The following is a 17,701-nucleotide window of genomic DNA, read 5'->3' as shown; positions in this document are numbered from 1 at the left end:
GAGTATTGTATGCAGTTTGGATGTCCCTACAAAAGAAAGGATATACTTGCTATAGTGGGAGTATAGGGGATGTTTACCATGGTTGGCAGGACTCTCCAATGGGAAGAAGTTAGTTCAACTGGCCCTGTATTCATGAGAAGTTGGATGGATGATGTAAGATCTGATTGAAATGTATAAAATTGGAACAGGCTGAACAGACTAGATGCAGGAAGGATGGAATCCCTTTGTGGTGAGTCTAGAACCAGCAGATACATGCTCAGGATACAAGATGGACCATTTAGGACAAAAATATGGAAAGATTAGTATGCAGGAGCCAGGGAGAGTTAATTGGGAGCAGTTGTTATCAGAAAAGTCCACATTTGACTTTTGTTTAAAGAGCTACTGATCAGAGTTCAGAACTGTCATGTTCCACTAAGGAGGAAGGACAAGGTAAGGGAGGTTGTGAATTTAGTAAAAAGGAATGAAGAAGCACATGTAAGGTTTAGGAAGCTAAAATCGACAGGGTCCATGAGTTATATAAAGAAAGCAGGACAGTACACAAGCAGGGAATTAGGAGAACAAGAAGGGCCATGAACTGACTTCAGCAACTAGGGTCAAAAGGAAGCCCAAATCATTCTATATATACATTAAAAACAAGAGGGTAACAAGGGAGATATCCACTGAAGGGATCCATTGTAAGGAGGGAACTTGAGCATGGAGGCAGAGGGTGTGGTCAAGATCCTAAATGAGTACTTTGCATTGGTATTCATGTAAGAGAAGAATATAGAGAATAATGAGATTAATGTGGAGCATGAGAGGTTGAGAGGTGAGTTTATAGAAATTTATAAAATGCCGAGGAGTATGAATAGAGTTAATGGTAGCTGTCCTTTCCCTAGGATGGGGGATTTCAAGAATAGGGGGCACATTTTAAAGTGAGATGAGACAGGTTTCAAAAAGACTTGGGGACAATATTTTACACAGACGGTGGTTCACCTATGGAATGAACTTTCTGAGAAGTGGTGGGTGTGGGTACAATTACCATGTTTTCATACATTTGGATAAGTACATGAATAGGAAAGGTTTGGAGGTATATGGGCCAGGAGCTGGCAGGTAGGATAAGTTTAGTTTGGAATTATATTTATTGGCTCATTCATAAAGTCAGGAGGTATGGGATTCAGGGAGATTTGGCTATCTGGATTCAGAATTGGCTGCCTGAAGAATGCAGAGAGTGGTTATAGATGGAAAATATTCTGCCTGGAGGTCAGTGTTGAGTGGGGTCCCGCAGAGCTCTGTTCTTGGGCCTCTGTAGTTTTTATAAATGACTTGAATGAGAGGTTGAGGGGTGGGTTAGTAAATTTGCAGATGACACATAGGTTGGAGGTGTCGTCGATAGTATAGAAGGCTACTGCAGGTTGCAGCGCAACATAGACAGGATGTAGAGCTGGGCTGAGAAATGGCGAATGGAGTTCAACCTGGATAAATGCAAAGTAATGCATTTTGGAAGATCGAACACAAATGCTGAATATAGGATTAAAGACAAGATTCTTGGCAGTGCGGAGGAACAGAGAGATCTGGGTGTGCAGGTACATAGATCTCTCAAAGTTGCCACCCAAGTGGATAGAGTTGTTAAGAAAGCATATGCTGTTTTGACTTTCATTAACAGAGGGATCGAGTTTAAGAGCCATGTGGTTTGCTGCAGCTCCACAAGTCCCTGGTGAGACCACACTTGGAATATTGTGTCCAGTTCTGGTCGCCCTACTATAGGAAAGATACAGAGGCTTTGGAGAGGGTGCAAAGAAGGTTTACCAGGATGGTGCCTGGACTGGAGGGCTTGCCGTATGAAGAAAGGTTGAATAAGCTTGGAATTTTCTCTCTGGAGAGAAGGAGGAAGAGAGAAGACCTGATCGAGGTGTACAAAATAATGAGAGGAATAGTTAGAGTCAATAGCCAGAGGCTTTTCCCCAGGGCAAGATTGACTGGTAAGAGAAGTCATAGTTTAAAGATATCAGGAGGAAGGTATAAAGGAGACATCAGAGGTAGGTTCTTTATGCATTGCCAGTTGAGGTGGTGGAAGTGAAGTCATTGGGGACACTTAAGTGACTGCTGGACATGCACATGGATAGCAGGGAGTTGAGGGGTGCGTAGGTTAAGTTACTATATTTTACATTAGGATTAAATCTTGGCACAACATCGTGGGTCAAAGGGCCTGTTCTGTATTGTACCTTTCTATGTTCTATGTTCTATATTCAACATGGACTGATAGGACCAAAGGATCTGTTTCCGTGCTGGATGACTTTATGAATCTATGCTAATATGCTAGGTCATTTTGAGATCAAGAAAGATGTGGTATAGGGTCTTTTGGAGAGCATTAAGTTGGATAGGTCCCCAGGACCTGACGGTATCTATCCAGGTTATTGAGAGAGGCAAGAGAAGATCTTTGTATCCTCACTAGCCACTAGAGAGGTTATAGAGTCATAGAGAGGTGTACAGCACGGAAACAGACCCTTCGGTCCAATTCGTCCATGCTGACCAGATATCTCAACCCAATCTAGTCTCACCTTCCAGCACCTGGGTCATATCCCTCCAAACCCTTCCTATTCAAATCCAGATGCCTTTTAAATGTTGCAATTGTACTAGCCTCCACCATTTCCTCTGGCAGCTCATTCCATTCCTGTACCAACCTCTGCATGAAAATGTTGCCCCTTAGGTCTCTTTTATATCTTTCCCCTCTCACCCTAAACCTATGCCCTCTAGTTCTGGACTACCCCACCCCAGGGAAATTACTTTGTCTATTCATCCTATCCATACCCCTCATGATTTTATAAACCTCTATAAGGTCAACCCTCAACCTTTGATGGTCCAGGAAAAACAGCCCCAGCCTAGTCAACCTCTTCCTATGGCTCAAATCCTCCAACCCTGGCAACATGCTTGTAAATCTTTTTTGAACCCTTTCAAGTTTCACAACATCCTTCCAAGAGGAAGGAGACCAGAATTGCATGCAATATTCCAAAAGTGGCCTAATCAATGTCCTGTACAGCCGCAACATGATCTCCAAACTCCTGTACTCAATACTCTGACCAATAAAGGAAAGCATACCAAATGCCTTCTTCACTATCCTAACTACCTATGACTCTACTTTCAAGGAGCTATGAACCTGCACTCCAAGGTCTCTTTGTTCAGCAACACTCCCTAGGACCTTACCATTAAGTGTATAAGTCCTGCTAAGATTTACTTTCCCAAAATGCAGCACCTCACATTTATCTAAATTAAACCCCATTTGTCACTTCTCAGCCCATTTGCCCATCGTACTCTGAGGCAACCTTCTTCGCTGTCCACTACATCTCCAATTTTGGTGTCATCTTCAAACTTACTAACTATACCTCTTATGCTCACATCCAAATCATTTATACAAATGACATAAAGTAGTGGATCCTGCAACAATCTTGTGGCACTCCATGGGTCACAGGCCTGAGTCTGAAAAACAACCCTCCACCATCACCTTGTCTTCTACCTTTGACCCAGTTCTGTATCCAAATGGCTAGTTCTCCTTGTATTCCATGAGATTTAACCTTGCTTAGCAGTCTCCCATGGGTAACCTTGTCCAATGCCTTCTGAAGTCCATATAGTTCATGTCCATTGCTCTGCCCACATCAATCCTTTTTGTTATTTCTTCAAACAACTCAATCAAACTCGTGAGACATGATTGCTTAAACACATAGCTGAGCTGACTATCCCTAATCAGTCCTTGCCTTTCCAAATATGTGTAAATCCTGTTTCTCAGGATTCCCTCCAACAACTTGCTCACCACTGATGTCAGGCTCACTGGCTTGGTCCCTGGCTTTTCTTTACCACCTTTCTTAAATAATGGCACCACGGTAGCTAATCTCCAGTCCTCCAGCACTTTACGTATGACTATCGATGATGCAAATATCTCAGCAAGGATCCCAGCAATCACCTTCCTACCTTCCCATAGTGTTCTGTGTACTCCTGATCAGGCCTTGGGTGATTTCATGCATTGGAAGATATTCAGCACCTCCTCCTCTGAAACAGGGACATTTTTCAAGATGTAACCATCTATTTCTTCACATTTCTATATCTTTTATGTTCTTCTCCACAGTAAACACTGATGCAAAATACTCATTTAGTATCTCTCCCATCTCCTGCACTCCACACATAGACTGCCTTGCTGATCTTTGAGGGGCCCTATTCTCTCTCAGTTACCCTTTTGTCCTTAATATATTTTTAAAAACCCTTTGGATTCTCCTTAACACTATTTGCCAAAGCTATCTTATGAGGTCTTTTTCCCTCCTGATTTCCCTCTTAAGTATACACTCCTGTCTTTATACTCTTCTAAGGATTCACTTGATCTATCCTGTCTATACCTGACATATGCTTCCTTCTTTTTAACCTAAATCTCAATTTCTCTCATCCTCCAGCATCCTCTACACCTACCAGGTTTTCCTTTCACCCTAACAGGAATATACTGTCTCTGGACTTTCGTTAACTCATTTCCAAAGGCTTCCCATTTTCCAGCTGTCCCTTTACCTGCAAACATCTGCCCCCAGGCAGCTTTTGAAAGTTCTTGCCTGATATTGTTAAAATTAGCCTTCCTCTAATTTAGAATTTCAACTTTTAGATCTGATCTATCTTTTTCCATCACTATTGTAAAACTAATAGAATTATGGTCACTGGCCCCAAGGTGCTTCCCTACTGACACCTCAGTCACCTGCCATGCCTTAGTTCCCAAGCGTAGGTCAAGTTTTGCACCTTCTCTAGTAAGTACATCCACATACTGAATCAGAAAGTTTTCTTATACACACTTAACAAATTCCTCTCCATCTAAATCCTTAACACTATGGCAGTCCCAGTCTATGTTTGGAAAGTTAAAATCCCCTACCATAACACCCTATTATTCCTCCAGATTACTGAAATCTCTTTACAAATTTGCTTCTCCATTTCCCTCTGACTATTAGGGGGTCTATAATACAATACCAATAAGGTGATCATCTCTTTCTTATTTTTCACTTCCACCCAAATAACTTTTCTGGATGTATTCCAAGGAATATCTTCCCTAAGTACAGCAGTAATGTTATCCCTTATCAAAAATGCTACTCCAGCTCCTCTCGCACCTCCCTTTCTATATAATTTGTAACCTGGAACATTAAGCTGCCAGTCCTGTCCATCCCTGAGCCACATTTCTGTAATTGCTATGATATTCCAGTCCCATGTTTCTAACCATGCCCTGAGTACATCTGCCTTCCCTATCAGGGCTCTTGCATTGAAGCAAATGCAGTTTAATTTATCAGTCTTTTCTTTTTTTCTGCTTTGTTCCTGCCCGCCCCAACTGTTTGACTCGCTCCCTTTCCCAAATGTACCATTCTCAGATTGATCTCTTTCCTCACTATTTCCCTGGGTCGCACCCCCCCCCCACCCACCTTACTAATTTAAATTCTCCCGAGTAGCTCTAGCAAATCTTTTTGCCCGTATTTTAGTCCCCTTCCAATTCAGGTGCAATCTGTCTTTCTTGTAAAGGTCACTTCTACCACAGAAGAGATTCCAATGATCCAAAAATGTGAACCCTTCTCCCCTGCATCAGCTCCTCAGCCACGCATTCATCTGCTCTATCCTCCTATTCCTCTCTGTGTTGTTAGTTTCAACATGTACAATGACCTCCTGCTGGTCCCTCTTCCCTTTGAGATATCCTTGATCATGGTGCCAGGGAGGAAACACACCATTCTGATATTTAGCTGCTGCCCGCAGAAAAGTCTGTCTGTACTTCTGACTCGAGAGTCCCCTATCACAATTGATCACTTGGAACCTGATGTATCCCTCATTACATTAGAGCCTGTCTCAATATCAGAAACCTGGCTGTTCGTGCTACCTTCACCCGAGAGTCTATCACCCCTACATTTTCCAAAACAGCATACTTGTTTGAAATGGGGATAGCCACAGAAGACTCCTGCACTACCTGTCTACCCCTCCTACCTTTCCTGGAGTTAACCCATCTGAATATCTGTGACTTTTGTCCTTTCCTACAACTGCCATCCATCACACCCCTCACTCTTGTAAATTCCTCATTGGCTCTTACTGCTGCTCCAACCAATCCATGTGATTTGATAGAATTTACAACCAAAGACTCTTCTGCAGACATAATCATCAGTCACGTAGAAACTCTTCCAAAGCGCCCATCTGACAGGAAAATGTATAACTCTACTAAAGGCCATCTTTGCTTCTTTACAACCTACAGACTCAGAAAATAGCACTGTCTTATTGCTCTAAAAAAAGTGTTCCAGATTAACTTAGAACTTATGATTTATATTTTTTAAATGAAATAAAGAATCAGATTTCAATAAAACATATAATCAAAAAAGAAACCACTCCACTCACTGTTGTAGACTTACAGCAAGGTTACACATTAAAAACTATGCACTTATCTGTTCCTGTGCTGTGAGCTCTCCCATACAGGTTCCTCCAAGGTCAGCTGTGAATTTCGCTGTTTGTTCATTTTAGGCTAGAATATCTTGGGTTGTTTGAGCGGTGGAGGCCAAAGGGAGTCCATAAAATTATGAGATGCATCGATAGGGTTGTTAGAATCTATTTCCCAGAGTTCAAATGTCTAATACTAAGGGGCCTGTATGGAAAATGAAGAGCATGAAAGCATGGGAAGGGTTAAAGCATGAAGACCACTGGCAATCTGTGGTCTGTGGAAGGCAAGATGGAATACTGGAATGCTCTTACACCAATTAGCAGAATAAGGTTAAGGTTAAGTGTTATTATGACAGGATTGGGACCATAAATACTTGGGACATGACATTAAAATATCTAATTAATAGTTAGTTGAGTCAGCTTGAGGCAGGAGACTATTGTAATATAAGGAATAGCTAAATATCTATCATGACAAGTTAGTCTGGAATGGAAAATCACTGTAGCAAAGGTGATAATAAATATCTAACCGTGACATTAGAATAACATTAAGTAGAATGTACAAGTAAAGAGATAATGGAAACTAACATCACTGGTTTATTGTGTAGCTAGAGTGAGGTACTTTGATTGATATAGTTGGACATGCTGATCAGCTAACAGAAACACGATAAAAAAAAATAAAAATCCATGGACCCTGAGGTTCATGGGCATTTGAGAATCTGCTTTCTCAGTGTCACGGTTTTTTGTTTGCAAATAAAAGCCCTACTTCTTGAAGAACTCTCTGCGTCTCCTGGTGATTCTCTATATTTTCTCCACGACACCTGCATTTAAGATGAAAGTGGGAAAGTTCAAAGGAGATATGAGGGACAGCTATTTTACACAGAGAATAGGTAGGTGTCTAGATTGTGCTTTACCAGAGAAAGATCCAGGATTCTGGGGCAGAGACACTGAAGGAATAACGATATATTTTCAAGTCAGGATTGTGAATGGCTTGGAAAGAAACTTGCATGTGGTGGTATTTCAGCTGTTCTTGTCCTTATGGATGATATTAGTTGTGGATTTGAAAGATGCCATCTAAGGAATCTTGATGAATTCCTGCAATGCAACTTGGAGATGTTACATACTGGTGCTACTGTGCATCGATGAGTGACTATGGTGCTTTGCGCTGGATTGGTTCAGACTTCTTGGAATTGCACTCAACCAGGGCAATGGGGAGCATTCTATCACACTCTTGAGCAAAGTTCCTTCTCCAGGGCTGTGTGCGTAGCCATTCCAAGGTTCGAAACATGGCTAATTCGTAGGTACACCAATTGTGGCATTGATGTTACTTTCAAAAGTCACTAGCATCCATGGACCTCAGAGACCCACAGAGCCTCAAAGAAAATTAGAGGGAATGCTAATTCTGACTTTTGTCTTGAAGACGGTGGACAGCTTTGGGAGATAAGTTATTTGCTACAGGATTGCTAGTTTCTGACTTGCACATGCAGCCACAGTATTTACATGGCTGTTCCAGTTCATTTTGTGGTTCATTATAACCCCCGGAATGTTGGTAGTGGGGGACTCAGTAATGGTGATGGCAGTTAATGTCAAGGGGCAATGGTTAGATTTGGTTTTATTAGAAATGGCCATTGGCTAGCACTTGTGTGACACAGTGTTACTTGTCACTTGCCAGCACATATTGTTTTCATACAATTGGACATGGTCTACTTCATTGTCTGAGAAGTCACAAGTGGTGCTGAGCATTGTGCAATCATCATTGAATATCTCCACTTCTGCTCTTATGATGGAGGGAAGGTAATTGATGAAGCAAATGAAGATGGTTGGGCCTAGCATACTACTCTAGGATTTAGTGCAGTGGTCATGCCTCCACCACTGGTGCTATTTGATCCTGAGGTGTGTAATAATATCTCTGGTTAGGATATACAAGGGTTCAGAGATTGACCTCCCAATAACAGCAATCACCTTCCTTTGTGCTAGGTATGACTTAACCACCAGACTATGATTTTAACTCTTTGATTCGCATTGACTCCAGTTTTGAAATTCCACAGTATTATTTCAAAGACAATCATTGGAGCTATCTTTGATGTCCTGGTCAATACGTATCAGTCAAGTAACATTAAAAAAAATCATTTCAACAGTTCTGTTAATTGGAGTTGGCTGTTAGCATATTTACTGCTGCGTTCCCTGTATTGTAAAAATACTTCACTAACTTAAAGTTCTTCACTGATTCAGGGAGAAAAATTTATTCCTAAATTTTTTGTATTTTTTGATTTGAAACGTTTTGCTCGAGCTGTATGCCTGACAAATAATATATGTTGCCTCGAATAAGACTAATACTGTGAAAGATGTGAAATTTAATTGCAAATTCTACAAGATTTAAGCAAAAGTGTTTTGTAATATACATTTACAAATGTTAAAAAATAAAGTATATTTTAGAGGGAAAGTGTAAAGAGCTTTGCAATATGTTATGGTGCTGCAAGGTGTTAAATAAATGCAGGCTTTCCTTTCATTTTTATTATTCCTTTGTTGTCATAAGGCTAAATTTCTAGAACTGATAATGTTGTGAGTACATGGTCGTAAAGACAACCAGAGGACAAAAAAACAGTTCTTCAGTGTAAATCTTAAAGGGCAAACTTTGGCAGAATATTCAACAGTAATGAGGATCGATGCAAAATTTTCCAGTTGACCCTAATCCTCTCCTCATGTCATGACTTTGTAACAGGGTCAGTGACTATTAAAATTTGTGGCAAATCTGGAAGATAAAGCTAGTCTCATTAATAGCGATCATGACAATTTTCATCAATTGTTGTAAAAACCCATTTGATCCACAAATATACTTCAGAGATGTAAATCTGCCATCCTTAATCTAGTTTGGCCTACATATCACTCCAGGCCATGGCAATGCAATTAACTCTTAACTGCCCTCTGAATTGCACGCCATTTACTTCAAGGGCAATTAAACATGAGATACAAGTAAGCATTGTTCCCATGAAAGAATAAAAAAATAAAAAATGGGAATTTTGACTAAGATTCTTCCTTTCTGTCCTAGGGCACCTAGGCCAATTGTAGTTTCTCTACTGAAATGATGCAGTTCAACAGAGATGAGTTGTCTGTACAGCTTAAGTGCATAAAAGATATTTTAAACATTTAACAGAATTTGATCTAATTATTTTCACTTAAAATGAAGTAAAGGAAAATACCCAATTTCATTGGAAATTTTTATTTAATAAGATACGAAAATTGCAGACAAAAAAGCATAAAATATGATTAAAATAAATATTTTCTTGAACTAAAACTTCAATTTGTTTCCTTTTTTCTAAATTAAACTGAAAGCTTCACGACAATTCTGATTTATATATTATACTTTAATGGTATTTCCACACATCACATACCTAACCAGATTATCCAGAAGCCAACAACTATTAAGCTCCATTGATTCTATATATCATTCATTACAAATGATAAACTTGTTTTTCCTTTTTTCAGGGCAATGTTTTACAGTAGTAAAAATGCAGTAATAGTAAAAGTGCAAATTTTATCCAGAATACTACCTGGACATTTGCATAGGAATAGTTCTGATCCCAGTCACATTTTTTTGGTGCCTCTGTGATTTCTTTCAATTTTTCAGTCTGTGTTTCAAACATCAAACCAGTTATCAATTTAATTTTCAGTAATGACTGTTTCAAGAGGAGTGCAATATTTAAATTACTGAAGTTTTCAAGTTTTGTTTCTAACACTGCACAACATTTTGTTTTGACATTTTATTGTCTGTAGTGCAAAAGAAGTAAATAAATAAAAAGGGAAATCTCTTTCTCAGCTACTTAGAAAATCTATTTTTCTTCATCATGTAAAAGTTATAACAAAACTGTTTAGGAGTGAAAAAGTTGATGCTTCTTTCATAGTTGTAACAAGATTAATTTAAAACCAGATTGTTAAAACTGCTGAGGCTATTCTGCTTTAAGAGTTGATTTTAAAACACGTTAAATTCATCTGAAAACCTGGATACAAATTGAAAAGAAAGAATCCAATCACAGGAATTAAGAAAATTGTGAACTGTGAAATGATTGTCCACCTAAATATCATAGTACAATAAAGCATAATCACAATAGCCTCAAACGTGCTTGAATTGAATGTCACCATTACGTATGATGTGGCGGTGCCAGTGTTGGACTGGGTGGACAAAGTTAAAAATCACACAACCCCAGATTAGAGTCCAACAGGTTTATTTGTAAGTACTAGCTTTCAGAGTGCTGTTCATTCATCAGGTAACATGTGGGGCAGGATCATAAGACACAGAATTTGTAGCAAAAGATCACAGTGTCATGCAATTAAAACGATATTTTGTTTTAATTGCATGACACTGTGATCTTTTGCTATAAATTCTGTATTTTATGGTCCTGATGAAGGAGCAGCACTCTGAAAGCTAGTACTTCCAAATAAATCTGTTGGACTTTATTCTGGGGTTGTGTGATTTTTAACTTTGTCCATTACTTATGTTTGCTCCTTGAAATCCCACTATCTTCAAAACCTCAGAACTCAGCAAGTTTGCTACTTATTCATCTGAATACACTACGGTCCAGAAGCATTTCCTGTATTTCAGATTATGGACACTGAAAAAGCAATAATTAACTTTCCCTATTGTTTTCCTGACATTTGTTGAAGTATTTGTTTCTAAACTTATTTGCCAAACTGTTCTTGAGTTACAAACATTATTCCAGCATAAGCACTGCCTTCACATTAAATAGCTGCCTGATGAAATCATTATTACTACAAGACAGCTGTTTTGAACAAAGTCCTATCTTTATGCTACTCACATACTCTTATCTGTATGAAACTCCAATTCATAAATAGTTCTTCTAAGTAAAACATTAATCTGAAGGCATCTTCAAGCGACCACCTGAGAATGCCAATAAATAAGTTGCATTAATAAAATTAAACTAAGAACATAAGAAATGGAAGAGTGTGCCATTCAGCCCTTTGAGCTGAACCTATAATTCAAGGAGATTATAGCTGATCTTCGACTTCAAGACTTTTTTTGTGCTATTCTTGTTACTCTCTTGTTTTGTGCTATTCCCTTGATGTTTATGATGTGCACAAAACAAACAATCTCAGTCTTGAAACAGATTCAATGACTGAGCCTCCACAACCCTCTGGGGAGTAAATTCCAAAGATTCACGGTCACAAGTGAAGAAACACCTTCTCAACTTGGTCCAAAATTGTTTGACTTTTATTCTAAGACCTTGTCCCCAGTTCCAGATCCTCATCTTTATCCTGCCCTCCACACTCAGCCTGGGGAAATATTCTTTCTTCAGCCAACCTGTTTATCCCTTTAAGAATTTCGTATTTTTGAATGAGATCACCTCTCATTCTTCTCAACATCAAGTAATGTAGCCCAGATTATAAGAGTCAAGTATCAATTAAAAGAAACAAGGTTCCATTAAAAAAAGACTTCAAAATTGGAAACAAAGCTTTGAGCTGGATTTTTGCATGGAACACTTAAAGACCTAACAAAACAACTTGCCTAGTCTTTGTTAGTCATGAGGAAACAAACCAAAAAAAATTCTACTATAATTTTCAGAATAATTAGATTTTGAATCTAGTTTTTAAAATACAGATTTGAAATTTGTTTCTGCATTGCCTTGACACCTTGATAGTTTTTTAAAAATTAAAGATGGTACACCTCCTTTATATTCAAAACTGTGTGTGTTGGAGAGACTTGGCTTTTAAAGGGACAGACCACCTTGCAACTCTGATACAAATTTTAAAAATGCTTGTGCTGATCACTCACTTCCTGAGTGGAAGAATATAACAAATGAACATTAATGTGGATGGACCAGAAATTGATGCAATATTATCATTTTTGGTCATCTTTCACATCTTTCTATATTTGTGCTGCAGGTTTCTGAAACTTCAATATGATACACTGCAACAATGCTGATTTCACATCTGGGATTTCATGAATGCAGTCCCTGTTCATCAATGATAGAAAAGGATAAATTAACTAAATAGTTCACAGAGAAGAAGATCAACTGATTGGAGACAAAAAAAAATTGACAGTGAGTGGAGTTGACACGAAAAGAAAGGCAAGTAAAATAAGATCCAGAAGGGAAAAAGGTCAGAAGAAAATCGGTAAAAGAATTAAATAGAACAAATCAAAAAGGTGACATTTTAATTCAGCATGCATCATTTTTCAGCATATGAATTTTTGCATTGGCCCTTAAAGCTAATGGATGACTAGCAGTGTAAGTGTGTCAACCTACAAACATTCTTGGCCATGACAGCCCTGAACACACCTGTCGCTCAGTCACTGCTGCAGATGTCAGATTGGTCTTCCTGGGAGTCAACCCAAGGAAAGCAATGGGCCCGGACGGTGTCTCTGGCTGAGTACTCAGATCCTGTGTAGGCTAACTAGTGGAAGTATTCAACGACACCTTCACTCTCTCCCTCCTACAAGCCAAAGTCCACACCTGCTTCAAAAGGACTGCCATCATCCACATACCTAAGAAAGCATATGCAATGTGCCTTAATGACTACTGCCTAGCAGCTCTGACCTCAATAATCCTGCGGTGTTTCAATGGCTGGTCATGGTCCACATCAACTCCAGTCTCAAAGCCTGCCTTGATACCCTACAATTTGCCTACTGATGTAAGAGGTCCATAGTGGATGCCATAATCATAGCCCTATATACATCACTGGAACATCTGGACAACAAGGACACCTACGTCAGACTCCTATTCATCGGCTACAGCTCCGTCTTCCACACCATTATCCCCTGCAGGCTGATCTCAAAACTCTGAGACCTAGGTCTTGGCTCTGCCCACTGCAACTGAATCTTCAGCTTCCTGACCCACAGACTGCAATCAGTGAAGAAACATAACTGCACCTCCTCCACAATAATACTCATTACTGGAGCTCCCCAAAGGCACGTCTTCAGCCCCCTACTGTACTGCCTGTACACCCACAGCTATGTTGCCAAAATCCAAACGAGCACCATCTCCAAGGTTGCTGATGCCACCAGCATTGCAGGATGGATATTTAACAATGACAAGTCAAAATACAGAAGGGAGATAGAGGGTGTAGTGACATGGTGGAATGAGAACAACCTATCTCTCAACATCAGCAAAACTAAAGAACTGACTTCAGGAAGAAAGGAGGAGAATATGCCTCTATCTCATCAATGGTACTGAGTCTGAGAGGGTAGTGAGCGTCAAGCTCCTCAGAATGACAATGACTGACAACCTGTCCTGGACTTCCCACATAGATGCAACAGTCAAGAAGTCACAACAATGCCTCTTCTTTTTCAGGCAGCTCAGGAAATTTAGCATGACCATAAGGACCCTCACCAACCTCCAGATATGCACCATTGAAAGCATACTGCCTGGGTGCATAACAGGAACCGCTCTGCGCAGGGCCGTAAGAAATGAGAAATTTGTAGGCAAAGCCCAGACCATCGCAGAAGGCAACCTTCCATCCATGCACTCCATTGTCACAGCTCGCTACCCCGGATAGGCTGCCAACATCATCAAAGACCCATCGCACCCCGGTAATGATCTCCTATGGCCTCTTCTATCAGGCAGAAGATGTAGAAGCTTGAACACACACACACACACACACACGCCAGCAGGTTCAGGAACAGCTTCTTCATGGCTGTTATTAGACTGATGAAGGAGTTTCTAACCTCAAATAACTCTGATCTTGCTAACATTGATCTCGCCTAGGGCACCCCTTGTGCAATATAACCTGTGTGCCTCTGTCTAAATCTTTTTGGTCTGTACGTCCTTGGTTACTATGATCTGCCTGTACTGCTCGTAAACAAAGCTTTTCACTATACTTTGGTACAGGTGACAATATACCAATCAATCAACCATTCAGGAAGAGTGGAACCATCAATGGGTGCACATCACACTGGCTTCAATTTTCCAAAATGTTACTTCTGAGAGAAATGTAACTATTTTGCATTTGAATGAGTGATTTTCTTCTGAATGCTGAAGCAGGTTTGCGCAATGAAATTATGATGAAATGACTGGCAAAACAAACAAAAATACTTCAAAACCTCTCATAACAATTATGTAGCTATTTGAATAAGATTCTACAGGTTCATTAAGAGTCATGTCATCAGCATAAAGCAAATCGCTAACAAGTTCTCTATTGAATTAATTACCAGTTCTAAGTGGCTACATTGAGAACAGCTCATGACAATAATTGTGAAATTTCATACATTATTAAGTTTAAACAGAACCATCAGATAGGAATAATTAATAGTCATGGCAAGTCATGGCAGAAGTAATGGCACATCTCTGTTACTCAAGAAATGCCTGATCATTTTACAAATTAACAACAATGAGCATTATTAATTAGTGACTCCTATGACACAAAGTTCAACAAATTTCTCATAGAATTGCAATGAAAATTCAGTGTAATGCAAGTTTTACTTGGTTTATGTATGACAAGTATGTAATTGAAAGTGATTGTTCCAAACAATAGTTTTCCACTGCCTGGGAGTAGGGGTGAGCAACAACAAAACACTGAAAGAAATTAGGAAACTCATGGTAGATGCAGGGGAAAATACTATCCTCTAAGAATTTTCCTTAGAGTTAACTAAAGAATAGAGATGGTTCATTCTATCCTGTACCTCACAGTGTACACAGTAAACAACACTTCTGGTAGATCATCTCAGCTACATTTGGCAGATGTTTTGTTTTAGTAATCAGAATTCAAAATCTTCTTTGACATTTCAATGAAATATTTACGCAAATTGTGATTCGCTAGAGCAAAAATAGTGTAACATGATTAGGTTAGATTAGATTCCCTACAGTGTGGAAACAAGCCCTTCGACCCAACAAGTCCACACCGACCCTCCAAAGAGTAACTCACCCAGGCCCATTTTCCCTCTGACTAATGCACCTAACACTATGGGCAATTTAGCATGGCTAATTCACCTAACCTGCACATCTTTGGATTGTGGGAGGAAACCAGAGCACCCGGAGGGAATGCACGCAGACACGGGGAGAATGTTCAAACTTTACACAGTCGCTCGAGGTTGGAATCAAACCTGCTGTGAGGCAGCAGTGCTAACCACTGTGCTACCCCATTTTCAAATTATTGTTTTTAAAATCATGGTTCTTGCAGCAGTGTTACGCATAACATTGTATCTGAAAGTATAGTTCTGTCATTGAATGTAGATTCCACAATTTAGCAGCAGATTATACAACATGAAAATATCATGAAGAATGCTTTCATTTCTTGATATTCTTATTGCAGAAATAGAGAGGCTACTACTTTAGTCATTGGAACCAACTGGCTAGATTTGAGATGGTATTATAGTTAGCCTTGGCACTTTTGACTGCCTGACATACTTTGCAGTAGAGCTCCTCCCAAAACATTGCCAGATGCACACTGTATAACCTTTTCCAATCAAAATACTTCTGATAGCGACTTTCGTTTTTATCCAAAAATAACAAATACTCAGCCAGCTTTTTAGGATTCGAGAAATCATTTACATGGATAAAAGAATCGGGTGGAATATACTGTTCATAATTGGCTCTGCTAGGCCCTAGAACTATCGGCACGGAACCAGACATTAGGGCATTTCTCCAGAGCTTTTCAGTTATGTAGTCCACGTGTTGCGAATTTTCGAAAGCTAGATAAAATTTATAACGTGATACAGTCTGAACAACGTTGTTATTCTGTAGATCATTGTGATATTTTCCATAAACATCGATGTGAACATATTGACTGAGTTGGTGGTAATATTTCACCCGGTCATGCTCCTCATTCCAGTTGCTGATGACCCAAGCTACCAATTTACTTTTGGCAGGTAGTACTACCCTCCTTCCGACCCTCTTTTTGGGATAGAGGTATCCATACGGAATAAAGATGTCAGAGTCCCGTTTGTATGACATAGTCCAGTTAAAGACGCCATTAAGTTTTTCTAGACCCGAGGAGTGAGTGGGAGACTCGAAATTCATCCAAACCCACCTCTGGAAAGACGGTCTCCGCTCTGCAGGGAGTTGGCTTCCATTTCCTGTTAAATCTCGGTGATGGATGATCACAGCCTGCGAAACGGGGTAGAGTTGCCGATTTGTTGTTAACCGACAGCCACTGATCTTGAACAGAGTATTACAGTCCCGGATATTGGTTTTCTTACCGAATGGATACCACCAGATGAGCACAGTCACGGTCGGGGGCGTTTTACTGACTCCGATTCTTTTCTGTAAAGGATGTGGAAGAATGATCTGAGGAATGTCTTGCACTGATTTGTAAAAGCTTAGCAGGATGGCCACGGAAAGAGCCACAGACAGCCGCTGGCATAAGCGTCTGCGCATAATTAATGCGCATCGAGTCACTCTTGTGAGCAACATTAAAAAATCGCCACTGCTCCAGAGGTTCGATTATATAAACCTTGCTAAAATCAGATGTATCCGAGAGGCGTGGTTTACTTGCTATTAAAGCTCGAAAGCAGTGCTTTCTGTACTACCAGCTGTTGCAATGATCTCTGTTTGACCAGCTCTGCTACCGCGCCCATGGCCATCACCTTTACTGTGCTATTTTTCGAGCAGGATACTTACGTGGCACAAGTTGAAGTGTGGGTGGGAGGAGGCCTGTCGCAAGTAACCAAGTTAAAAATCATACAACACCAGATTATAGTCCAACAGGTTTAAGCTGAAAGTACATGGGCAGCACGGTGGCACAGTGCCACAGGCACTGGCTCAGAGAGCCGGGTTCAATTCCCGCCTCAGGCAACTGTCTGTGTGGAGTTTGAACGTTCCCCTTTAATATAATTGTTCTCATTGGCTTAGAGGGACATTCAATGATTGCGATAACTAAATATTGCATGTGAAGGGAAAGCACAACCAATTTAAAAGCTGCTTCAGAACTCAACGTAAAAAGTTGATAGCCTTCACAAAATGTCCAGAAAATTTGGAAACTTTACATCCACTAAACACGTGTGTATAATTAATCATTAAATTACTTTAGCAAACTATCATTTCATATTGGGACAGAAATTATGCACCTGTTTGCAACCTTTCAGAGTTTCCCTTTTATTCTAGATAAATGTAATTCTTTTCTGGAAGAACCAACTCTTCAATACTTTCTTTTTTATAAAAAGCACACCAAATAAAAGCATGCCCAATTAAAGCTTTCAGATTTTTTTTATTCATTCACATGATTTGGACATATTGTTAGTCCAACAATTATTGACCATCCCCAATTACTGTTCCTTGGAGGAGCTGGTGAGTTGTCTTCCTGAACCACTGCAATCCTCATGGTGTACACACTCACACAGTGCTGTTAGGGT

The 17,701-nt window shown here is 39.8% G+C and overlaps 1 protein-coding gene and 1 long non-coding RNA gene across 2 annotated transcripts in view; both read right to left on the bottom strand.

Moving 5' to 3' along the window:
- Positions 1–17,129, bottom strand: part of LOC140481512 (uncharacterized) — a 29,588-nt gene extending 12,459 nt beyond the window's left edge. Inside the window, exon 1 of the long non-coding RNA XR_011961544.1 lies at positions 16,971–17,129. This is a non-coding gene — a long non-coding RNA (uncharacterized lncRNA). The remainder of the gene's footprint in view (positions 1–16,970) is intronic.
- Positions 10,848–16,962, bottom strand: LOC140481511 (alpha-(1,3)-fucosyltransferase 4-like). Its single transcript, XM_072577830.1, has one exon. It carries the CDS (start codon positions 16,761–16,763, stop codon positions 15,687–15,689), a length of 1,077 nt encoding a protein of 358 aa, XP_072433931.1. The 5' UTR covers positions 16,764–16,962; the 3' UTR covers positions 10,848–15,686.
- Positions 17,130–17,701: the final 572 nt, after the last annotated feature.

This window comes from Chiloscyllium punctatum, chromosome 9, assembly GCF_047496795.1.
Source record: "Chiloscyllium punctatum isolate Juve2018m chromosome 9, sChiPun1.3, whole genome shotgun sequence".
Taxonomy (NCBI): Eukaryota; Metazoa; Chordata; class Chondrichthyes; order Orectolobiformes; family Hemiscylliidae; genus Chiloscyllium; species Chiloscyllium punctatum.
This window is presented reverse-complemented; position numbering and strand designations above follow the sequence as displayed.

Excerpts from the sequence above, each read along its gene's own strand:
- LOC140481511 (XM_072577830.1), bottom strand. The coding sequence starts at position 16,763 with ATGTTGCTCACAAGAGTGACTCGATGCGCATTAATTATGCGCAGACGC.